The sequence below is a fragment of the Myotis lucifugus genome, unplaced genomic scaffold (genome assembly GCF_000147115.1).
Source record: "Myotis lucifugus unplaced genomic scaffold, Myoluc2.0 scaffold_102, whole genome shotgun sequence".
NCBI lineage: Eukaryota > Metazoa > Chordata > Mammalia > Chiroptera > Vespertilionidae > Myotis > Myotis lucifugus.
The window spans coordinates 2,727,402-2,753,120 of record NW_005871150.1 but is presented as its reverse complement, the minus strand read 5'-3'; the positions used below and the strand labels follow the sequence as shown (position 1 = coordinate 2,753,120).

General features: G+C 42.5%; 1 protein-coding gene across 4 annotated transcripts in view; it reads left to right on the top strand.

Moving 5' to 3' along the window:
- Positions 1–25,377, top strand: part of LOC102428801 (cytochrome P450 4V2-like) — a 33,797-nt gene extending 8,420 nt beyond the window's left edge. The window contains exons 2-11 of one of the 4 annotated variants that reach the window (XM_006092651.3): positions 555–667; positions 2,065–2,150; positions 2,904–3,094; positions 3,476–3,545; positions 5,234–5,360; positions 8,451–8,636; positions 14,484–14,586; positions 23,348–23,482; positions 23,575–23,754; positions 25,153–25,377. In XM_006092651.3, coding sequence (XP_006092713.1) covers positions 555–667; positions 2,065–2,150; positions 2,904–3,094; positions 3,476–3,545; positions 5,234–5,360; positions 8,451–8,636; positions 14,484–14,586; positions 23,348–23,482; positions 23,575–23,754; positions 25,153–25,325 — 1,364 coding nt within the window. In that variant the 3' untranslated portion in view covers positions 25,326–25,377. Of the gene's footprint in view, positions 1–554; positions 668–2,064; positions 2,151–2,903; positions 3,095–3,475; positions 3,546–5,233; positions 5,361–8,450; positions 8,637–14,483; positions 14,587–17,387; positions 17,436–21,942; positions 21,959–23,347; positions 23,483–23,574; positions 23,755–25,152 lie in introns of those variants that run through there. The other 3 variants (XM_023757168.1, XM_023757169.1, XM_023757170.1) reach the window with 3 other exon arrangements.
- The last annotated feature ends 342 nt before the right edge of the window (positions 25,378–25,719 follow it).

Below are 25,719 nucleotides of genomic sequence, written 5' to 3'. Positions count from 1 at the left end.
ACCTAAGGTTGCTTCCATATCCTGGCTATTGTAAGTAATGCTGCAGTTAACATTGGGGTACATATATCTTTTTGAATTAGTGTTTTCATGTTCTTCAGATAAATACCCAGAAGAGGAATTGCTGGATCATATCATAGCTCTAATCTCAATTTATTGACGAACTTCAATACTGTTTTAGAGAGGGTGAAAGGGAAGCATCTATCTACCAGGGCTGGAGAGTTGGGACAGGTATCCCTTTCTATAGAACACTAGCCTGAAGCAGGTCAGGAGAAACTGAACAACCTCGGTATTCTTGGGGAAGGCATGTCACAAGGTCACCACAAACATCCACAGTGCTTGGCATTTCTCAGTTAACCAGGTTGTTGCATATATATCATTCATAATTAAATTAGCCTCATAATTCATTGACTAAATATTTAGTAAGGACAACTGTGTGGGTTAGCTTCAAGATGTGAAAGATCTGGGAGAAATTGAGTTGCCCAAAATTAAAAGAGTAAAAAGAAACAAAAAAGACACATTAAGGATCTTATTTAAAATTAAATATTTTCTCCTAGAGTTTTTCCAGCAGGTGATTTATTATACTGAACAAAACAGACATGTGCCAATGGTAAAAGCCTGGCTTGGCACAGTACCAGTAATAGCCATGTATAAGGCCGAAACTATAGAGGTGAGTCGATGGTGACTATGATCAATGCTTCACTGTATATTTGATGGTGTGAGAATCTCATCAGAATAAACAGCAAATGTATGTCCTTATATTTAATTGAATTCAATACAGTGAGGACTCCATTAAATTTCTAAGGCTGTGAAGGTGCCATTTAATGATTTCCAGATATAGTCTGAGTTCTGAGAAGAGTAGCAGCTTCTATATGTCTATACACATTTGGTATCAGGTAATGTATTTGTCCTCCCTTTTTGGGAAGTATTCAGTTGAACCGAACCATAAATAGATTATTCTACAAGGTGAGCTCATATCATCTGCCAGGCACTCGTTTAAGATTACAAAAATATAAGACTAATAAAATTTATGTGTTTCCCTTAAGATGCTCAGAGTATCCATTATACTTTTATTATTTCAAGTTAATTTTTAAAAAGAGAACATTAATCTGATATTGATGGGGAAGATGTTGTTAATTCACGCTATTGAAATTACTCCTAAAAAAATTGTATAGCTATCTTTTACTTATTATCATGACATTGGGGGTATTATCTTATGGTTTGATGACAATGGATTTGGATCAGGAAGTAAAAGTGGAATCAACAGACCTTCTCTTCATGGAGAAAAATTAACAGCAGAATTTCCTAAGGTTGCTGGGCTTGGATACATTTTTCTTTCTCATTATGGTAAAACTCTTAGAGTGTCTCCGGTACCACACTGCAGAATCTACTGGTCCAGAGGAGATAGGGAGAGGGCCACACATGGGATGTCAGCCATTGCTGGCCTAGTTAAGTGGGCTTAGTACATGTGGATAGAGATCTGTCCAAAGTAGGGAACTGCAGCAAGATCCTGAGAAGCATTTTGTGCATATGCTCATCCCTTTTCCTCTACTTTGACTCCAGGCAACCTAATAATACCCATGGTTCCCAATGCTACTTATATCCTGGAGACATTCAAATGTGTACCTAGTATAAGCCTTAATCCTGAGCTTCGTAACTGCTTTCAGACTATGGCAATTTGAATGCCTCCAATTCAACATACCTGATAATAAACTAGTGATTTGCATCTCCCTAAATGTGGTCATCCTTTGATTCACTGACCTTCTCTTCCCTCACTCCTACCCTCAATAAACAACTCCACTTGGCTCCTAATTCATGGCAGGAGTCAGGGAATTATCTTGGACATTTTCCTTTCAATCAACTCCAGCTAGTCTCCAAAAGTTAGAGACAGTTGTATGCTCCAACACAAGTGAAATTTTTTTGAGTCATAGTAATGAAAATGAACCACAAAGAAGTAATTGTTATGAAATGTTACTTTAGAAAGTAGTTGTGTTCCAGTTTAGCATTCTTATAATTAAGGTTGCTTTCATATCTCTATCTCTCATTTTTCTTTTCTCTCTTTCTAAGGTAATTTTAACTAGCTCAGAGCAAATTGACAAATCTCATCTGTACAGGTTTGTAGAACCATGGCTTGGCCTAGGACTTCTTACAAGGTAAGTCAGTGTAAATTGGTAAAGCTGTCTTGTGTGTAACTTATGTCAGGCGTTGACACGAGGTAGTTTTCCTGTAGCAAGAATGTGCAGTCGGGTAGTAGGGAGAAGCTGAAAGGTTGGGTGATAATGGGCCTGTGAGAGACAGGAACCCAGAGTGTAGAATAATCTCCAGCCATGATATTCAATAATGATGATCACCAGTGTTCCAAGGAGAGTTAGAAAGTCCCAATGTAGAAATGGAGTATGGCACAGGGGAGTTTTATACAGGGAATTCTTGAAATTCAATGGAAAAGGCAGTCATCCTCAGAGAAGTAAGTGGAGCACAGTAATTCAATCCTTGAGCTGGCATGCAACAACAGGACCCCATCAACTGAGAAGGAGAAAGCAGACTTCGGTGGGGACTTTGGAGACTTCGAAGATATTAGAGATCAAAGTAGACTACGGAGCTCATTGACCTTCAGAGGGTTAAGGTTGGATAAAGGGGGAAAATTTCTAATTTTTGGAAACTCAGAACTTAGAAATTTAGAAAATTTTTTAAAATTTTCAAATTTGGTGAGTGCTCTTTTAAATATTGGTAATATAGAAGAATATTTAAAATATGCCCATCCTGTAACTGTATATAAATCTCCCCTTGACATTCTGACCAAAGCATTTGGGAATCTGTAGATTAAGAAGAATTTGTTGTCTTGACTAAGCTTTATTTGTTTTGGATGTTGCTTTTCTCTTCTTTGTAACCATGTCTTGTATTTCTAGTACTGGAAACAAATGGCGCTCCAGGAGAAAAATGTTAACATCCACTTTCCATTTTACCATTCTGGAAGACTTCTTAGATGTCATGAATGAACAAGCCAACATATTGGTTAATAAGCTTGAAAAACATGTTGACGGGGAAAAATTTAACTGCTTTTTTTATATCACTCTTTGTGCCTTAGATATTATCTGTGGTAAGTCTCATGGATTTGTTTCTAGAGCTACGGTGTAAACATACAATGGCCCAAATAGAAAATAACATTTCACTGGGGATGCAAATGAAGGGGTTAGAAAGGATATTGGCTTCTTTGGGGTGGTCATTCTGCTAATTTAGGCTCCTGAGAAGCAGTACCAACTATTAGGGCTTGGAGCAGAGCCAACCTGCCAGGAAGGTCAGAGGGAAACAGGAGTAGGAACAGGGAGTAGGAGAAACAAAAGGTGCAAGAGTGAAAGAGGGAAAGGAACAATTCTAAAATATATAAGAATTTATGTCTTTTTTCAAGTGTTTGTCACTGGAAAATAAACACAAGGCATGTGTATGAATTGAGTGGTTGCTTCTCACCCATATTTTGCAGAGACAGCTATGGGCAAGAGTATTGATGCTCAGACTAATGATGATTCTGAGTATGTCCGTGCAGTTTATAGGTAAACGGAGCCCTTCTAATTATTTTTAAAATTGTTATTGATTCAAGCTTTAAAAAGTATCACTAATAATTTTTTGTCTGTGTTGTATCTTTTTCATTGTTTCATAATGAAATATTGCACTAAAAATCAACCTAATCATTTAAGCATGTATTTTAACAGTAAAAGATTTATTGTATAAAATGTGGCACACCCAGGCTATGGTATAATTTTAAATGATTATTTTATGATATACTGATAAATTACATTATGATGATTAGTGATAACATTGAGATAAAAACAATATTTTTAGCATGATAACCACTAGGTTTAAAAAATTATTCATTAAAAAAAACTTGTAGATATTATTTCATAATGTTAGCTGTGATTATTGTTTTGTGTTATGTGATTCCCTTTCTTGTTTGAGTTGTTATTATTTCTTCCCATATTTTCTGCACTCAGTATGTATTATTTTTTAATTGAAATAGTCATATTTACTTTGAAAAATTACTTGAGATTATTCAAGTATTAAAAGGCAGGGCCAGGGTTTGATTTGAGGAATTCTGTCTTTAAGTCCACTGTCCATTTAATTTTACCACATATTAGCTTACTAGAGGCCCGGTGCATGAAATTCGTGCACCTGGGGGAGAGGGCGGGGGGTGGTCCCCTGACCTGGATTTCAAGACAGTGCAGGCCAGGCCAAGGGACACCACCAGTGTATGATCAGGGCCAGGGAGAGATGCGAGAGGTTGGCCAGCCAGGGAGGGACCCCGGGAAGGCTCCTGGGCGTGTCTGGCCCATCTCGCTCATTCTTGATCAGACGGACCCCAGCAGCAAGCTAACGTACCAGTTGGAGTATCTGACCCTGTTGGTCAGTGCACATCATATTGAGCAGTTGTGCGGCTGTAGCATATCATTAGCACATTAAACTTTGATTGGTTGAATGTCCGAATGGAGGACCAGACACTCAACATGTAAGGCTTTTATTATATAGGATATAATCTGCCATTCATTACACAAGATACTGACTAGATTTATAGTGGTCCACAGTACAGAATAACAGGGATACAAGCATCAAAACAAATAAGTATAAACTTATAAACTATAATAATTGCTTAGAAAGAAAAAATAAAGTTGACATTCGAGCAGAAAACAGAAATAGGGCCCACTGATTGAGTGACCAGGAAAGGCCACTCTGCAGAATTGGCCTATAAGCTGCTCTCAAAGGAGGAGATCATGTCTAGGTCTTTCTGCTCCATCACTGGAAATGTTGAGGGAGGGACTTGGGACAGTGATGTGACAGAGGGGCACTTTCCTGGAGATGAGGCTAGCAGAGGAGTGATTAAGCAAATGTGTGGACATTAAACAGGCAGATTTCACCCCACCCTGTGGTATAAGAGCTACAGGCAGCTCGGGGTGGTTCGGAACTCTTCCTGAAGAAATAGAAGGAGAGATCAGATGGCCATCTAGTAAGGATATTTTGTAATGGATTCTTCATTCCTCTATAGTACCCATTTACTTTTTAAGCTTCCTTGGATGTGTAATAACCCATGCCTTCATTGTTGCGCATAAAGCATAGAGCTCTTGGTAGCCGCTAAGACGAATTATCATCATTGCCACATATTACCCTCATTGAGACCAGGCACCAAATAGGTACACAAGCAATGCACATTTTTGATATATCAGCTGATACATTTGCATCCTGTTTATAGGATGACTGATTTACTACATCAAAGAATGAAGACGATTTGGTTCTGGCATGACGTTTTGTACCTTTTGTTTAAAGAAGGATGGGACCACAGAAGGAACCTAAAGATCTTACATAATTTTACCACCAATGTAAGCCCTCATTTTTTTAAATGTGGACAAACATACATAACATAAAATTTATCATAATAGCCATTTTAAGTGTACCATTCAGTGGCATTAGGGGCATTAACAATGTTGTGCAACCCCTACCACTATCACTTTCTACAACTTTTATAAGTGCACGACTCCTATGTTTTTTAACATACCCAGTCATTAATGTTCCCTACTGGGGGAGGATAGTCTACTGGGGGAGGTTGTCTATAAATAAATAATTACAAAATGTAATATGAACTATGGTAGTTTATTAAGAAACTGGGTGCTATGCTAAGAGAATAAAGACACAGGGTCTGTGTTATAAGAATCTTCTGCAAAATGTTTGGATTAAGCAATAGTTTTCCAAGACAAAGGGCATTTGTAGCAGTATCTTAAACTGGAAAAGATAAAAATTAACTAGATATTACTATTTAATTTTTAATGACAAGGAAATAGTAATGTTTTGGATATAGTCTGTCTTTGTGTTAAAAGTATGTTTAGAAAAGGCAAACTTTAATTGAAAACATGCATTATAATTTATATGTATTGATAAAAGTGCTGAAGTAATTATATTTGTTCTTTCCTGTAAATTTTAGTTTAAAATATGATGGCATTGCTTCCTGACAATGAGGTACTGCCTCCACCAACAGATCAAGTGGTTAGAGTCCCTAGATGTTAGATGACTGAGATGTTGGAGTGAGCTGCCCTCAGTTGAGTATAGCATAATTGTCTGGCAATAGGTGAACAATGAACAGTTTGTATTTTATAAGTATAACTAGAGGCCCGGTGCACAAAAGTTTCTGCACTCGCGGGGGGGGGGGGGTCCCTCAGCCTGGCCTGTGCCCTCTCGCAGTCTGGGACCCCTCGAAGGATGTTCACCTGCTGGCTTAGGCACGTTCCCTGGGGGGATTGGGCCTAAGCTGGCAGTCAGACATCCCTCTGGCAGCCTGGGGGCCCTCGGGGGATGTCTACTTGCCAGCGGAGAGCAGGCCTAAGCTGTAGTCGGACATCCTTAGCGCTGCTGAGGAGGCGGGAGAGGCTCCCACCACCACCACTGTACTGGCAGACGGCAGCCTGGCTTGTGGCTGATCAGAGCTCCCCCTGTGGGAGCGGACTGACCACCAAGAGGAAGCTCCTGCATTGAGCATCTGCCCCCTGGTGGTCAGTGTGTGTCATAGTGACCAGTCATTCCCAGTCATTCTGCTGTTAGGGTCAATTTTCATATTACCGTTTTATTATATAGGAGTGCCTGGCCAGCCTGGGTGAGGGGCTGATGGCTGTTTGGAGGCTGGCCACAGCTCCTTCAGGGAAGGGGTTCCCCCAGGGTGCCTGGCCAGCTTGGGTGAGGGGCTGAGGGCCGTTTTCAGGCTGGCCACACCCCCTTCAGGGTGGGGGGGGGTCCTGCTGGGGTGCCTGGTCAGTCTGGGTGAGTGGCTGATGGCAGTTTTCAGGCTGGCCAAGCCTCCAGCGGGGACCCTCACCCCATGAGAGTGTGGTCAGCCTGGGTGAGAGGCAGATGGCTGTTTGCAGGCTGGCCACGGCCCCCAGCCCCCCAAGCTCCCAGTGGAGGCTGGCTGGAAGCAGCTATCTGGTATTTATTTGTCTTCTATAATTGAAACTTTGTTGCCATGAGCGGAAGCCACAGCCGGCTCAGGGCAAGTGGGAAGCTTGGCTTCCTTCATCACCCGGGCAACCAAGCCTCCTGCTTGCTCCAGCTTCGTGGCTGCCAGTCGCCATCTTGGTTGGGTTAATTTGCATATAGTCGCTCTGATTGGTGGGCATAGCAAAGGTATGGTCAATTAGCATCTTTGTCTTTCATTAGTGTAGATTACACTTGTCTTCAAATTTCATGCATTAATATCAGTATCAATAATGAATGAATTCCAAATTGGATGGATAATATCAAATATTGCATACTGAGTGCCAGGCACTAGGGGTTTCACCAAGAGTCAAAGAGAGGACATGATGCTTGCCCTTATGGAATTTGGGATCTGTTCATTCAAAGCAGAAGCAGGTTTGGACAATTGCCTGAAAGGAGGAGAAAGTTGAAATGTGTAACCAAATTAAGCTCAGAGGCTTTCATTTTTTTATTCATTCAACACATACCTGATGAACATTTTATTTTAAAGGGATGTTTATGTTTTTTTAAAAATATATATTTTATTGATTTTTTACAGAGAAAGGGAGAGGGATAGAGAATTAGAAACATCGATGAGAGAGAAACATCAATCAGCTGCTTCCTGTACACCTCCTACTGGGGATGTGCCCACAACCAAGGTACATGCCCTTGACCAGAATCGAACCTGGGACCTTTCAGTCCACAGGCCGACGCTCTATCCACTGAGCCAAACTGGTTAGGGCCTGATGAACATTTTTAAAATGCCAAGCAGTGTTCTAAAGTTTGGAAATATATCAATGAATAAAGGAAAATTTGCTGCTACATTAAAGTTGGAGGAGAAAGTCATTCAATAAGAAATACAATGCCTGGTGGTAAGTAAAATGGAAAAAAAGGTAGGCTTCGGAAGAGATTGAGAGCTAGGGACTAGGGTAGCAGTGACCCTGACAGTGTGACAATGGGCAGTGGAGATTTAAACTAGGGAGGAAGCTAGTCATGCTGGCTTCTGAGCCAAGAGCATTTTAGGCAGAAGGAGCAACAAGCATACATGGTGATTCTTTTCTCCAATACAACACGTAATTAGAGTGATCTATAATTAGTCTATTATATAATGATTGTGTTCTCACTATGACCCAACTTTTTCTCATGAGCTCTTTCAAGTCGCTGTGGCCCTATTCAGGAGACTACTACTCTATTCCCATGTTGGAAAGGCTGCAAAAATAGTCCTTGGAAATGATGTATTTGTCTGACATTAAATTTGTTTTTAAAAGTCTTGTCAAATAATGCCCTAAAAATGTTCACAGAAAGCTTTACTATATTTTCATAAAAACCGAAGTTCCTGTTGAGTGAGACAGAACAGGAAAGGCTTAGAAAAAAAATCAGTTGAAGAAGCTAGTATATTTTCACAGGACAATGATTATTAGGCCATATCAAATTCTACACTAAAGCATGTGATCATTTAAATCATACAGGTCATCAATGAACGGGCCAATGAAATAAAGAGATATGAAGAACGTAAAAGTGATGACAAAGGCATGAACCTCTCCAAGAGAAAACACAAGGCTTTTCTCGACCTGCTTTTAAATGTGATGGATGATGAAGGGAACAAGCTAAGCCTTGAGGCAATTCGAGAAGAAGTGGACACTTTCATGTTTGAGGTATTTTGTGTTGTCATGTTAGTCTCAGGTATCATCATTAAACAAATTACAGTTCCTGTTACATAACAAGAAAATATTTGTTTTTAATCTTGGGAGTTGCTAAGGATGAAGAAATAGCCAGCACTAATAGACTTGTTAAAGCATTGAATAATAAAATTAAAAATAACATGAAATAGCAAGAATTATTTGTAGCCACCTTTTAAAATATGTTGAGATCCTTGGTATAAGGGATGATCTGTTCTCAATTTCTTTTTAACTTAAAAAAATAATTTCTAGGAATTCTTTTAAAAAGTTTTTAGCATTTTTATAAGTCTGATTACATTTTGAAGTAGCTTGTTATAACTGATGAAGAGTCATTATATTGTAGTTAGAAATTACAAAATTTAAGACCCTAATTAAATACCAGATCAACTTTCTTCTTCAGAAAAAGCTGTAGACTTGTATGGTTTTCTTTCTTCCCAACATCAGGGAAGTTTTCTGTCATTATTTCTTCAAACTGGTTTTCTATTCCTTGCTCCGCTTCCTGTCTTTCTGGCACCCCTATTATGTAGATGTTGTTTCCTTTCTTGTTGTCCCAAAGCTCCCTTAGGCTCACCTCCTGCTTTGTAAGTTTTCTTTCCAATTGCTGCTGTGTTTGTGTGTTTTTTCCTACCCTGTCTTCTAATTCACTGGTATGGTACTCAGCCTCTTCAAGTCTGCTATTGAAGCCTTTCTTTATGTTCTTTATTGCAGCTAGGTCATTCTTCATTTCCTCTTGATTCCTTTTCATGTTGATGACATTCTTATTCAGCTTCTTATAATTCTAATTGAATTGTGTGTATTTGTCATCCAGATGTTTGAGCATCCTTATAACCATTGCTCTGAATTCTTTCTCTGACAAGTTACTTGCCTCCATCTCATTTAATTCCCTTTCTGTTGATTCCTTTATTTCTTTCCTTTGGGGATTGTTTTTATGTCTCCCCACTATTTGCTGTAATGTTTTAATTGTTTCTATGTCTTACATCCAAGTGCTTTGCTACCCAGGTTCTTTTGGGGATAATCCTTTTTAGTTGGTGATTTTTGGGACCAAGTGGTGCAGTTTCTCAGATCTCCTGGGCTTGGTGATCTAGCGGAGTCGCCTACTTGAGCTATTTGGGTTCTCTTGATGTACTTGGATCTTGAGTGTTAGTTTCTTATTCGTGGATGAAGTTTCATCACAAATTGGCAATGTGACTCACCTCCACCTTCGTTGTGCAAGCTGTTGTAGATGTGATCATGGTTCCAGCACTTGTGGAAAGGGTTGCCTGAGGTCTCACTGGTATGTGCTCACTATGAGTTCCCAGAGTGCATGGGCTTGGGAGGAAGGGGTCTTGGGGCCTGAGGCTCAGGTACTTTGACTTTGGCTGGTGTTGTGTGACTCTTGCTGGGGTAGCGTCACTCTATAACTCACTACGAGGGTCCCAGAGCCTGAGACAGTGGGAGACGGCTGTCCCATAGTCTGCGGTTGAGGCAGTGGGACTCTGGCCAAAGTGATTTCCCTCTCTGAATGACAAGGGGGTTCAGGATCCAGCATCTGGGGTTGTGGGAATCTCGGAGTCTATGGCTGAAACAATGTGACCTTGTCTGGGGAGGAGGGTACTCAGTAACTCACCAAGGTGTCCAGAGGTAGGCAGCCGGGAAGGAGATGTCATGTATCCTTTTGAGGGAGCCGTGTGCCCTTGGTTGGAGAGGCACACGCCCAATGGCAGCTCACAGAGGGGCCCAGGAGCCATCTGCTGGGGCTGTGTGCTCGTGGGGCCCACAAGCTGGAGCTGCAAGATCTTGGTGTGCTGCTAACCGGGGGAGCGAGAAGTCCCAGTTTCTGTTCGGCGAACCGTGTTCCCTTGGTTGGATACATGCATTCAGCAGCGGCTTACAGAGGCACCCAGGAGCTGTCTGCTGCGACAGTGAGCTCAGGGTGCTCGTATGCTTCCGCAGCGCTACCTTGGGAACTGGATGCCTTGCTGTGGCTCTGAGAGGCACCTGGGAGCCACCTGCCAAGGCAGCAGGCTCAAGGGGGCTGTGCGCTGGATTGGTGCCACTGCGGGGACCGGAGATCGGCAGTCGAGGAGGGGGAAGTCCGAGTTTCTGCAGCCAGGGTTGTCGCCCTTAGTTGGATATGAGTGCGCCCATAGGCTGCTCACAGGGCAGAGGACTCAGGGGACCTGTGTGCTGAAACCACATGATCACTGTATCTGTGGGCAGGCAGCCAGGAAGTGGGAAGTCCGAGGTTCTACTGCCAGGGCCGTGCGCTCTTATTTGGATATGTGCGCACCCAGCAGGGGCTTACAGAGGCACCAGAGAGCCCTCTGCCAGGGTGGCAGACTCAGGGTGCCTGTGCGCTGGATCGGCGTGACCACGGTGTCTGGAGGTCGGCAGCCAGGGAGGGGGAAGTCCCACTTACTGCTGCGGGATCTGTGCGCCCTTGGAGGGAGATGTCCTAGGGTCTGCAGGTCTGCGGACAAGGCGGCATGACTTCGTCTGGTGTGGCTGCGGGGTCGCAGGCGGTGTCCAAGGCCAGTCTGGGTGGTGGTGCTGATGAGTTCCTAGAGGAGGCCCCTCTCCCCTTCAAGATGGTGTGGGCTCCCTGCCCGATCCCCACAGCTAGGGGAGTGCCCGCAGCGGTGGTAGGGGTTCCCTGTCCAGAAGAGCCTGGTCTACCAGCCTCTGATACTCCTGCCGGTTTTAACTGTCCCTCACTCATTCCCACACACTACACACATCCACGCACTCCCCTGTCACTTCCTCACTCACTCAGACCTTCTTCCTCAACTCTGTCCTGCCAGCCACCATCTTCCCAGCTCCTTCTAGTAGATAGTTAACCAGTTTGTGATTCTAAAGAGATTTCTGGTCTTTACATTTAAAAAAAAAAAGACAAATTTAAAAAATATATAGTTTTATTCTTTTTTTTTAAGGAGAGAGAGAAAGGGATAGGGAAAGAGAGATGGAAACATCAATGATGAGAGAGAATCATTGATTGGCTGCCTCCTGAATGTGCCCTGAACAGGAATTGAACCATGACCTCCTTATTCATAGGTCAACACTCAACCACTGAGCCATACCGGCTGGGCAAAAAGACGAATTTTTCACAAAGATAACTTTACAAGTAACGACATTAAATATTATAAATAGAAAAGCTCTTAACATGTGGCTTACCAAATAAAGATTAAGAAATGGTTTTAAGAGGCAGTATGTGGAATATCCTGGAAATAGAAGAAAGGCAAAGCCATCAGTTTTCTATGGCAGGCTGCATGCACTGTGTTTGCTCTGCCTGCAGCCGCCTGGGTGCAGTGCCCTGTAGCAGGAAGCAAGCGGTGCGAAGGGTCTGCAGACCTGACCTCTCCCAGGTCTGTGCTGACTGGCCATACGAGACAGGCCCAGTCATTGCAGATCTCTGCCACAGTCCCCTGTGTGGAAAGTGGAAAGATGGACTCTATCAGTGGTTTTAAACTGCTATTTTAAGCAGATCACTTCATAGAAAAGAAACATTATGCAGAAAATGGACATCTACAAGTATTTCACTAAAATGTGGGCTGTGGAGCCAAATCCCAGCTCTGACCTATACTAGAAGTGTGACCTCAGGCACCTCCTCTCCCTTTCGGGACTTCTGTGTCCTCGCTGTTACAGCACGGGCCTCACAGAACAGCTCTGAGGACTAGGTGAATAGTTTTCTAATGTGCACCAACCATCATGCCCGGCACATTCTTGTGCAATAGATATTGGCTGGTATCTGATGTTGAAGTGGCCCCTGCACCCACACACCCACACACACACATGCACTTACACACACACTCACACCTGTACATACACATCCATCTGGCACCAGTAACCTCTCACTTCCACAAAAACAACCAGACTAATGATCTCTTTCTTGCAGCTCTAACATTCTTTGATGTTCTAATTTTTCCCTTCTACCCATGAAATAGAGAACATAGCATGTATAACTACAATATTCTGATCTCCTCCGTAAGAGGATGCAGGCTGTTGCTGCCAGGCCTTTTATTTTATTTTTTTACTTTTAAATTTCATTTTATTAATTTTTAAAATCTTTATTGTTAAAAGTACTACATATGTCCCCCATTTTCCCCCAATAACCCCTTATAGCCTGCTCCTGCCCCCAACCCCAGGCCTTCACCACCTTATTGTCTGTGTCCATGGGTTATGCATATATGCATACAAGTTCTTTGGTTGATCTCTTCCCACCCCCTCACACACCCACCCCCTCCTTCCCTCTGAGATGGAACAGACAATCTGTTCCATGCTTCTATGTCTATGCCAGGCCTTTTATGCTCCTGGTCTGGCTGATTCTTGCCCTGCGCAGTTCCACCAATGCACTTGTTGGCTCTGTGCTTTGTATTTGCTGCCTTTGGGTCACAGAAAAAAATAAAACAGGAACTTCACTTTCAAATTCAAGAGAAGCTATTAGAATTGTTTAGCAAGAGCACGTCCTCTATGACTTTGCTAAACAACTGAGTGACATGGGCCAGCTTTTGTCTGGACTTCAGGGTCATTTCTGTAAAGAAATTGCAAGTATGAGAAAAGACAATCATGCCAACATCAGAAAATTGCAGAAAAGTCCACAACAATTCCACTTAGGAGCTAAAACAAGTGCTTCAGAGACTTCTTCCAGGAGATGAAATATTACAATGATCACTTGTGTTGCATAGGGAAAATGGACGAGTAAGAGTTATAATAGTATCTTTTTTTTTTCAAATACATTTTTTTTTCTGAAGAATTTACCATTATGCATATGGAGTGTCGTGGTGAGATGAGGACAGTAAATAAGGGGCTGATGTCTAAAGACCCTGAACGGATAGAGAATAAGGTCCTCCAGGGTGTCACCATCAGTATTGGAGCTGGAGTCTCCTCACCCCGGATCCTCCACGCTCCCCGAGGTGAAGAGTGTGGACTCTGCTTTGTCATCAGAAACTCTGAGGATCCTATTCTTGCCTCCACCTCCTATGAAGCTGTCGGGCCCTGGGAAAGTCATGTAGCATCTTTTGGGGGCTCAGTTTGTCATCTCTAAAATGTGAATAGCAGTATCATGCATCCCATGGAGATTTTAAATATGTATATATTTTTATTGATTTCAGAGAAATATATTTTTATTGAAGGGAGAGGGAGAGACAGAAACATCAATAATGAGAGAGAATCATTATTGATTGGCTGCCTCCTGCATGCCCCCTACTGGTGATTGAGCCCATAACCCCATGTGTCGTGACCAGGAATCGAACCATGACCTCCTGGTTCATAGATTAATGCTCAAGCACTGAACCAGGCCTGCTGGGCTCCCATGGATTTTTTGTGAAGAATAATTGAGTTTGTTTCTACAAAATGTTTGGAATTTTGCCTCAAACTCATTAAGGTTTAAATGGGGTGTTTATCAACTTCGTGATGTGGAGACTGTTGCTCAGAACCACCCATGTGCTCCCTGGTGTCTGGGTGAAGCCGACCGTACAAATGGGGGACAGTGGACAAGTGCAGATCTGGCCACTTGGCTCAGGAAAGTCACACTTTTATTCCCTCAAAAACAGTCCAGCGCACGGAGTCCCCTTGGAATGCCTCCTGTTAGCCCAGCCCAGCCACTCTCACCAAGTATGTGACTCTGTCGTATTGAATGTCCCTGTACCCAGAGGCATCCCCTTTGAAGGGATTGTTCCATTGGTTTGTTCCCCACGGAGGTAAAATACTGTATAAAATTAACTTGTTCTGTCTGAGGTCACGTCACCACTGTCAAATCCAGAGACAATTCAAAATAGAGTTAGCATCCTAACCTTCTCAATAGAACTCTGCTTTCTAAGCTGTTGTTTTTTTCTCTTACATTTGTAGGGCCATGACACAACTGCAGCTGGAATAAACTGGGCCTTGTACCTACTGGGTTGCTATCCAGAAGTCCAGAAAACATTGGACAATGAACTGGATGAAGTGTTTGGTACGTATGGCCCTTTCACTACTTACACTGAACGTCCCAAGTCACTGAAGCAAATGGCATTCTTGCTCATTAAGAATGTGCAGTTTGGCCTATTCTAAAGACACTGTAATAAGCAGGAAGGCTGCCATATGGTACCCCTTCAAGGCCTAATGTCCTTTGCAAGACCTCATCCATTTGTTTACGGGCATTTGCTGATTGCTTGGCATGTGACTGCATCGGGGGAGATCCTGGGGATACATAGATAAATATCACTGTACTCAAAAACCTTGCTGCTGCAAGTGAAGCAGACACTGTGTAGAAAGTATCAAGTCATGGCTGTGTGCTTGAGCGATCTGAGGAAGAAGAAGCTAGCGGAGGGCAGAGAGGAGAGGTGAAGCTGGTTAGCGGGTCAAGGAGAGCTGTTTCATATAGGATTGCTGTGGGTTAAGCTGATGGGACATACATTTCTTTTGTACAACCAGTAACCTGTAGGTAAGGGGTCCTAGGCTGAAGCCAATAGGGATGTTGTTAGAATCCTGAGCTTGCTCTTTTCTGTCTCTGTCATTTTATCATCGTGGATTTTGTTTTCTTGATTGTTGTTCTGGGTCTCATGTTTATCTCTAAGGCAATAAGAAAGGGAAGGAGGGGATGGAGGATAATATTAGTCTCCTATGACTGCTATCACCGATTCTGCAAACTGGGTGGCTGAGCACAATAGAAATTTATTCTCTTACAGTTCTGGACACCAGAAGGCCCAGATGAGTATCTCTGAGTTAAATCAATGTGTTGGCAGGGCTGCACTTTTTGGAAGCCTGAGGGGAGAATCCATTCCTTCTGGTGACTGCCAACATACTTTGGCTTATGGCCACATCATTCACATCTCTGTCTCCATCTTCACATGACCTTCTCTTCTGTGGGTGGGTGTCAAATCTCCCTCTGTTCTCTCTTATAACATTTGTGATGGCATTCATGGCCCACCTGAATAATCCACGATCATCTCTCCATTTTAAGATCCTTGATAAAATCTTCAAAAGCACCTTTTCCCCCCCAAAAAAGTAATATTTAAAGGTTCTAGGGCAGGGGTGGGCAACCCCTGGCATGCGTGCCAAACATGGCACACCAGTAACTTTTGCTGGCACGCCAAACCCTCTCTTATACTCTTCCATTTACAATTTTTTTCTTAATATCGACTTTTTATTTTTCAGATAAATTCAGTGTAGGTGCATCTTAGATAAATAAATAATTTTACATAACAAGTTATCTTAAAGACCATAGACATGGATTGATGAGAGAGGGGAAGAGCAATTTCTATGCCTCTGTCTTAACTCTCCCTGCCTTCCTAGATTCAACCAGTGTCTTGGTTTCATCCACATACGCTTGTGAATCTTTGTTCTCAGTGATGAATTTTGTTAAGTCTCATAGTAGGAGTAGCCTGACTGATGAAAGTAGTAGCTCGTGCATATCTCTGAATGTCACGAAATATAAACGTGATGTAAAATCTCTGTCATCAGTGATGCAGCAGCAAAAGTCCTACTGATAATATCAAATGGAGTCATAAAGTTTTCTGTCAGACTATCAGTGTACATATATACATTAAAAAATAAATCTACTTTTCATCATCATATCTGTGTTTTTGTCACTCAAATGAATTTTATTATTTCTTCAAGGTTCTTCACATACATACACCTTAAGACAGTGATGGCAAACCTATGACACGTGTGTCAGAGGTGACACGCGAACTCATTTTTTTGGTTGATTTTTCTTTGTTAAATGGCATTTAAATATATAAAATAAATATCAAAAATTTAAGTCTTTGTTTTACTATGGTTGCAAATATAAAAAAATTTCTATATGTGACATGGCACCAGAGTTAAGTTAGGGTTTTTCAAAATGCTGACACTCCGAGCTCAAAAGGTTTGCCATCACTGCCTTAAGAGATGTCAAGTAGGCGTAACATGTTCTCAAAAAATTAGGGTTGGCGCGCAGAGTCAGAGATTTTGAGTCAGAGATTTTGCTGGTTTTGGCATGCATTCACAAAAAGGTTGCCCACCCCTGTACTAGGGATTAGGACGTGATATGTTTGTGGGTCATGATCAGCCTAAGACAAAGCAACTGTGCATTGTGCCATCAACTTAATCCTTTGTTTTATCAGATGTCATATGGCTTCCCATGGCTGGGAAGAGAAAAGTAAAGGTTGGGTTGGCCAACCAACAAAGTGCTGTCTGATGGATTTTCCTAGTGCAAAGTGGGGAAGGAATAATAAAGGAAAAGAGGAGAAGGTGGAAGACATTCTAGAAAGACAGGCTCCAGTTGCACAATGGCAAAGTGGAGAAGTTGGAAGATAACAGTAAGCATCAAAGGACAGGTGGAATTCAGAACATTTGTTAGAACCCATTGAGAGGTAAAGTTGGAAAAGTAATTTCATGTCCAGATGGTGTGAGGACTGGATTTTCATATCAAGAGGGAAGACTGTATTTTGTAGAATGGAGATGATCTAAACTTCTGGGCTCTGTTACTGTCATCATTTCATTTTTCCTGTATCAAGTTGAATTTCTCTCAGATTGCCTCTGGTGGGCAAATTGGGTATTCTAGAAACCCAGGTTCTTTTGCAGTCAAATGCTCTACCACTGAGCTATACCCCCAACCCAGGTTCTTTTGGAATGTGTTCCCATGTTGGTGTTTTTTACAATTTCTAGCCCAATGCAGGTGTCACAAATGCTTTTGGATCTCACATGATTAGTGACACCATTTTTACTAGAATTTTTATTCGGCTGCTTCTCATGCTTTTTGCTAATTGTGCCTCACTTCTCTTCTATCCCCAGTATTAGTTCTAAACATTTTTTGAGCAACTGATCTTTGGAAATTGAGATGTAAGTATTCATTCCTCATTTTTTCTTTTCTTTTTCTTTTTTTTTCTTTTTTTTGTTACTGGGGTAAACTGCACATTTAGTTTCATTATAAGAAAGCAACTGGTACACTTTTAATGTTTAAAATTGAGCATTACCTTTTCTTTCCAGTGAAACAAACAAAAGAAAATTAATTAAACAGGAACAAAATACAATAGGGAATGATGATTCCAAATAAGATTCTGCAGGTCTGCTATTGTCCCATTGAGTGGCAGCGCCCAAGCCGTAGGAGAGAATTTCATCTTAAACTGCAAGGAAGTCCATTAAACATCACAATTAAACATACCAAAGGGGAAACCTTGTTGTCAAAATGCCCACTTAACTAACCCAAATATCTCATATCTACCCTTTGACCTTCTATAAACCCATTTTTATTTTTTTTAAAAATGTTCCATACAAGAGTAAGTAGACAGTATATGTTGGTAAATGCTGTTTACATTCACAGAGACACTGTGTAATCTGTGTGCTCAATGTACAGAGAAAGGAGGAAGAAAGCGCGAATTTTGTGCACTACTGCATGGGCTGAGCCTCCAGCCTCCAGCCTCCAGAGGAGCAATGTAATCAGAAAGTTTTTCTTTTCCACGGAGCACAGGGCATTGATTCCACATAGTGTTTGTTGAGTAGGGAAGGGATAAAAATGAATTTGGACTTGTGTGCATCCATATTAGCCTAACCAATGCACACAGACAACAGGGGGATGAGAGCATGAGTGGGGGAGGGGGGGTTATAGGGGACAAGGAGTGGATAGGGATACATATATAATACCTTAATCAATAAAGAAAAATAAATAAATAAAAATAAATGAAAAAAATAAAAATACTTTTAAAACTAAAAAAAAAAAAAAGTGAATTGGGAACAGACAGTATTAGAGATTCTTTTCCCACTGTATTCTGCTCAAGGTATTTCCCCCAAAATAAGTTGAGAGCCAGGATGTAAGGGAGAGAAAAGACTTTAAGGGCAGAATGATTGAGCCTAAGAGTAAAACAAAACAAAACAAAATCCAGATTGAACTTGCTCCCAGTGACTGGAGGAAACTTTTAAAAAGAAGGTTGGAATCCATCTGTGTTCCTTAGTCACCGTCTCCTTCATCCCCATCAGCTTCTTCGTTGGTAGCTTTCAATCCTCTCCCTCTCCCCCTCCATCATCATCTTCTTCTCTTCTCCTTCCCCATCTTCATCTTCCATATCAGGAAGCAAGTAGTAATGAATTGGATTTTGGCAAATACCACCTTCGATGATCTCTCCCAACTTACCTGCACCTGCATCAGAATGGCCATAAACCAGATTTTTGTTTCTCGGCCTCTTCCTGCTGGCTTTATCCTGCATTGGATGTGAACATTTCACCAAATCCTTTCCAGATATTTTGTGGACTTTGAAAATGCATCACGGCTTGCACTCAGATGAAATTCTTTGGGTACAACTATTTTCCAAGGAAAGGTTTTCATCGCAATGAAAATCTGTTCTGTGACCTGATTTATTACTTTTCAATTCTGTACTTCAACTCTGGTTAAATAACACAGTGCCTTTCCATGCGTGTCCCCACACAGTGCAGTCATAGAGATGGTTGCAAATATTGTTGCTCAAAAATGTGGGATTTGGGCCATCAATTCCTACCTCTTCTGAAAAACAATGGTTGGCAGAATTTGTTATATGTCCACCTTGAGAATCTTCTCCCTGGCTTGTTCATTGAGTTGGTCTGTCTTATTTTTTGCTCTCTCAATATGTTCAGTTGCTTCTTGCTGTGTTTTTTCTCCCATTGGCAAGACCAAGAAGCCATTGGATTTCTTCTTGAGGGGGGAATGGAAGGCGTTTGGGGGTCAGGCTATGGGGAGAGTCCAAGAAGCTGGCCCAGGAGAAGATACACTTCTGGAGGAGGCTCTGAGAATTCAAAATTAAATGTTTTAAACTTATAGTTTCATGCATTCACAATGTTATGCAACTGTCACCTCCCTCTAATTCCAACCCATTTCAGCAGCCAAAAGGAAACCCCTGCACCATTAATCAGCCACTGCCCATTTTCTCTTCCTCCAGTCCCTTGCGGCACCACATTTACACTCTGTCTCTATGGATTTATCTGCTTTGAGTACTTCCTCCAAATTTAATGAAACAACATGTGACCTTTTGTATCTGTTTTTTTTTTTACTTAGCATTATTGTCTCATTTTATTTTGATTATCTATACTATTAAGAATTATACTTTAGCTGTTGGTATTTAACATTAAGTATATTGATGTTATAATATACTAGGGGCCCGGTGCATGAAATTTGTGCACTGGGAGAGGGGTGGTCCCTTAGCCCAGCCTGCCCCTTCTCACATACGGGGAGCCCTCAGGGGATGTCCTTCTGACGGCTTAGGCCTGCTTCCTGATCCCCTTGGGGAGCGGGCCTAAGTCACAGTCTGGCCTCCTTTTGTGGGAGGTGACCGGGCTGATCAGGGGAAGGCACCAGCCCATTATCCCGCTGCTGCAGCCACTGCCAGTCACCGCAGCCACCAAGGTGTTTTCATCAACATGGACTCCAGTTCTTTCCCCATGAAAAAATGACAACTTTCTTTAGGCATTTTCAAGATGTGTCTTTCATAGGATATGACATTTATTTATTTATTTATTTATTTATTTTTTATCCTCACCTGAGGATATGTTTCCATTGATTTTTAGAGAATGTGGAAGAGAGAGGGAAAGACAGAGAAAAACATCAAAGTAAGAGGAACACTTTGATTAGTTGCCTCCTGCATGAGCGCTGACCTGGGCCCCAGCCAGGGAAGAGCCTGCAACCTAGATACATGCCCTTGGTCAGAATTGAACCCAGACATGTGGTAGGCAGGCCGAGGCATTATCTACTAAGCCAAAGCGGCTAGGGCAGGATATGATATTTCTTAGCCCCTCCAGCATCAGACCTTCGTTTTTTTCTCCAGGAGTGAGGTGGAAAAACCCTACATCACCTTCTTGGATTCTTTTTTTTTTCTTTATTTTATTTTATTTTTTTTAATTAAATCTTTATTGTTCAGATTATTACATTTGTTCCTCTTTTTCCCCCCATAACTCCCCTCCTCCCAGTTCCCACCCCACCCTCCGCCCTCACTCCCCACCCACTGTCCTCATCCATAGGTGCACGATTTTTGTCCAGTCTCTTCCCGCACCCCCCACACCCCTTCCCTCCCCCGCCCAGGAATAGTCAGTCCACTCCCTTTCTATGTCCCTGATTCTATTATAATCACCAGTTCATTCTGTATATCAGATTATTTATTCACTTGATTCTTAGATTCACTTGTTGATAGATGCATATTTGTTGTTCATAATTTGTATCTTTACCTTTTTCTTCTTCTTCCTCTTCTTAAAGGATACCTTTCAGCATTTCATATAATACTGGTTTGGTGGTGATGAACTCCTTTAGCTTTTCCTTATCTGTGAAGCTCTTTATCTGACATTCACTTCTGAATGAGAGCTTTGCTGGGTAAAGTAATCTTGGTTGTAGGTTCTTGGCATACATCACTTTGAATATTTCTTGCCACTCCCTTCTGGCCTGCAAAGTTTCTGTTGAGAAATCAGCTGACAGTCGTATGGGTATTCCCTTGTAGGTAACTGATTTTCTTTCTCTTGCTGCTTTTAAGATTCTCTCTTTGTCTTTTGCTCTTGGCATTTTAATGATGATGTGTCTTGGTGTGGTCCTCTTTGGATTCCTTTTGTTTGGGGTTCTCTGCTCTTCCTGGACCTGTAAGTCTATTTCTTTCACCAGGTAGGGGAAGTTTTCTGTCATGACTTCTTCAAATAGGTTTTTCAATATCTTGCTCTCTCTCATCTTCTGGCACCCCTATAATTCTGATATTGGTACGCTTGAAGCTGTCCCAGAGGCTCCTTACACTATCTTCGTATTTTCGGATTCTGTTTTCCTTTTGCTTTTTCGGTTGGGTGTTTTTTGCTTCTTCGCATTTCAAATCTTTGACTTGATTCTTGCGTTCCTCTGGTCTGCTGTTGGGTGTCTGTATAATATTCTTTATTTCAGTCAGTGTATGCTTAATTTCTAGTTGGTTCTTTACCACAACATTGAGGGTCTCATTAGATTTCTTGTAGATCTCATTAAGTTTATCGGCAGTTTCTAGAAAATTATTGAAGGACCTTAAAAGTGTGGTTTTGAGCTCCATATCCTCCAAATCTGACATCTGAGTCCTGTTTCTTTGTCTCCACATTTTTTATGCTTTCTTGGTGCACCCCCTTGTGGTCTTTGTGCGAAGTCTTGTTGTAGTTAAGCCTTGATTGTTGTAGGTAATTACTACTTGACCTCCAGGCCAACTGGCTATGTGAATCAGCTGTGTCTGCAGTGGGAGAACTACTGTCCTCTAGGGAGGTGCTAATCTAGCCTTTGCCTGAGACTATCCGTCAAATGCCTCTGTGCAGGGCTTGGGCGGGGCGGGTCCCAGGGGATCTACAGGGCGGGCGGAGCGAGCAGTTATGGCTGCTCTCGGTCTGTCCCCAGGGGCTCTTCCTCTCAGAGTCCCAGCAACCGCTGCAAACCTCGAAGAGAAAGCTGCATTCGAGTTCCGACCGAAGCCAGACAGTCCTGCTTCTCCCGTTTGAGTCTGGGTCCCTAGAGACTCGCCCCGGATATGGAGCTCAGAGTCTGAGGCTCCCTCCGGATTGAAACAGACAACCACGCCCTCAGCCACCAGCCCGCTCCGTGCGCACCTCCACACCTCAGTATTTTACTTCAGCACTGCGCCTCCTCTGAGTCTCGGTATGCTTTCTTCTTTCCTCCTAGTTGTAGAACTTCCACTCAGCCAGCCTTCCTGTGGTTCTGGATGATGTCCGTTCCATCTTTTAGTTGTATTTTTGGAGTGGTTGTTCGAGGCAGCAAACTCCGGCATTAACCTATGTCGCCATCTTGGTTTCTCCACCTTCTTGGATTCTTATTACCCAAGTTACTAAGAATATTACCAGTGGCATACAGGGAGCTTAGCCAATGAGCTGTCAGAAAAGGTGTTTCCTCTGTAGTTCATACCGATCCCCGGCTCGGCACCTGCCCAGGCCTAAGGCCTTAAGCTAGGCATTAGGCCTGGACAGGGGACCCCCAGCCCCGTGGGATCACTGACTACACCCCTGCCCAGGCCTAAGACCTCTGGCTGGGGCCTTAGGCCTGGGCAGGGGACCTGCAGCCCCCTCCGATCGTAGGCTCCGCTCCTGCCCAGCCCTTAGGCCTCTGGCTGGGGCATTAGGCCTGGGCAGGGGACCCCCAGCTTGCTCCAATCACAGGCTCTGCCCCTGCCCAGGTCTCAGGCCTCTGGCCAGGGCATTAGGCCTGGACAGGGGACCCCCAGTTCGCTCTGATCGCCTACCCAGGCCTCAGGCCTCTGGCTGGGGCGTTAGGCCTGGGCAGGGGACCCCCAACTTGCTCCAATCACAGGCTCCACTCCTGCCCATGCCAGAGGGGCATTAGGCCTGGGTAGGGAACCCCCAGGCCGCTCAGATTGCCTGTCCAGGCCTAAGGCCTCTGGCTGGGGCCTTAGGCCTGGCAAGGGACCCCCAGCCCACTCTGATCACAGGCTCCACCCCTGCCCAGGCCTCAGGCTTCTGGCCGGGGTGATTGCCGGCTCCGCCTCCCCGGGTGGCATCTGGCGCTGCCCGCCCCACTTCTCGGTCCCCGATCTGCGGCCCGGATCCGCGGGCACTATCTGGCGCTGCTGGTCCCACCTGCAGTATGCAAATTTAATGGCCATCTTTGTTGGGTTAATTTGCATACTCTTCTGATTGGCTGGTGGGCATAGCAAAGGTATGGTCAATTAGCATCTTTGTCTTTTATTAATGTAGATTATTTTTTGATGTCTTATCCGCCAAGCCCAAATCGTTCTTTCATTTATTTTATTTCATGTATTTACTTTGATCAGGGAATTCTGATCGCCCTGTTACCTTAGAAGACCTGAAGAAACTTAAATATCTCGAGTGTGTTATTAAGGAGACCCTTCGTATTTTTCCTTCTGTGCCTATAATTGGACGTGGTCTTAATGAAGATTGTGATGTTGGTGAGAATTCTTTCATGAAAGTAGTGGGGAGAGTGGACTTTTTTGTATCTGTCTTGCTTTATTCTCATGACATATCGACTGCCTCATGACAGGAGGATACAAGGTTGTGAAAGGCTCTCAAATACTCATCATTCCCTACGCACTGCATAGAGACCCGAAGTACTTCCCAGACCCTGAGGAGTTCAAGCCAGAGCGGTTCTTTCCCGAGAATTCGATGGGACGCCATCCATACGCATATGTGCCCTTCTCTGCTGGACCCAGAAACTGTATAGGTTTGTATCCATCAGAATTGTTTTGACCTTTCAGGCGCACATGACAGGGGTTTCTTACAATAATGTCTTTGAGATGTGGTGTGTCAGATACAAGTCTGTTAAAAAACTTGTTTTATTTTTTTCTCCCACTTTATTATGACTGTCGTAAAGTATATCAGTTTTGTAGGGCTGCTGTAACAAAGCACCACAGACAGGTGGTGGCTTAAATGACAGAATTTAATTTTCTCACAATTCTGGAAGCCAGAAGTACAAGATCAAGGTGTCTGCAGGGCTGGTTTCTTCTGAGGCCTCTCTCCTTGGCTTGTAGATAGATGTCTTCTCCCTGTGTCTTCACATAGTTTATTCCTGTGTGTGTGTGTGTGTGTGTGTGTGTGTGTGTGTGTGTGTGTGTGTTTCTAATTAATCTCCACTCAAGGATATGTTTTTATTTATTTTTAGAAAGAGAGGGAAACATTGATGTGAGGGAAACATTGAGTGGTTGCCTCCCATACGTGCCCAAACCAGGAATCTAACCCACAACCTAGGTATATGCCCTGATAGAATTGAACTAACAACCTTATGCTGAATGGGATGACAAACCAACCAACTGAGCCACCCAGCCAGGGCTTGATCTCTTTTTTTTATAAAGACACCAGTCAGATTGGATTAGGGCCCATCCATAGGACCTCATTTTATTTTAATCGCCTCTTTAAGGGCCCAATCTACTAATGCAGTCACTTTCTGAGGTTCTGAGGGTTAAGAATTGAGCAGATGAATTTGGGGGGGATACCATTCAGCCCATATCATAAAGCATAACCAGTTTCATGGTAGAGTTTTAAAATATAGATCTTTGGATTGAAGTAGAATATACTTTATATGGTAGAAAGCTTATTTATAACAATTAGTTTATTTAACCTGTTTTTATTGCTTGTAGGAATTCCTTTTTTCAAAACCAAAACAGAGAATGCTCACCATAGGACCAGCAGAAACACTTCAACAAAATGAATGCACATTGCCATGCATTATAAACACTTTTGGCTTTAGTATACCTGGGGTTTTAGTGTTTATGTAAATGCAGGCATTGGTACAATGAGGCCTGGTAACTCTATAGTAAACTACATGAAAGGCCCAGTAGGAAAGCGTTCTAGAGTTGTGGTTCTCATGCTTCAATGAGCCCAGGATTCACCTGGGTGCTGCGTGGGCTAGATTCCTTGTCCTCAGAGCTATTCAGATGCACTGGGTGGGAGCCAGAAGGGCACCCAAGAATCTTTATTATTAGGAAGCATCCTAAGTGATACTGGTTCTCCCAGGGCCTGCTGTGAAAATCTAACATCACTTGCTCCCTCTAATAGTACCTGTTGTTTCTCCCATTTGAGATATATCTGTAATTAAAGTCATGTTATTTACATTAATTTGAAGGTCAAAGGTTTGCCATGATGGAAGAAAAGGTCGTTCTTTCATGCATCCTGAGGCATTTTTGGGTAGAATCCAACCAGAAAAGAGAAGAACTTGGTCTGACAGGAGAGGTGATTCTTCGTCCTACTAATGGCATCTGGATCAAGTTGAAGAGGAGAAATGTAGATGCATCCTAACTCTATTATTGGGCTGTGCCTTAATAGGAATAAAGTCTTTCTTTAAGAGAAACTTTGCATTTTCAATGTGTTAATCCCTACTCCTAATTTTTTCTTATCACCATTTACCTTGGGGTAAAGTCTTCCAAAGAGAGGGCTTTTATATTTTCATCACCACCATTATCTTACCCTTGCTCTTGATAGCAAAGGACAAGTTAACTGATATCCGTACCCAAATAAACGTATACATTTCTCAACAGAGGGATCTATAGACCAATTCAATTTCAATTGACAAAACCAAAGGATATAAGTTCATTGAATTTCCTGAATTTCTTTAAGGTATTCTTGTTCATCACAAATATACATATATACATATACATTTAATTTGAAAAGGGTAATTAAATACTTAGGCTGG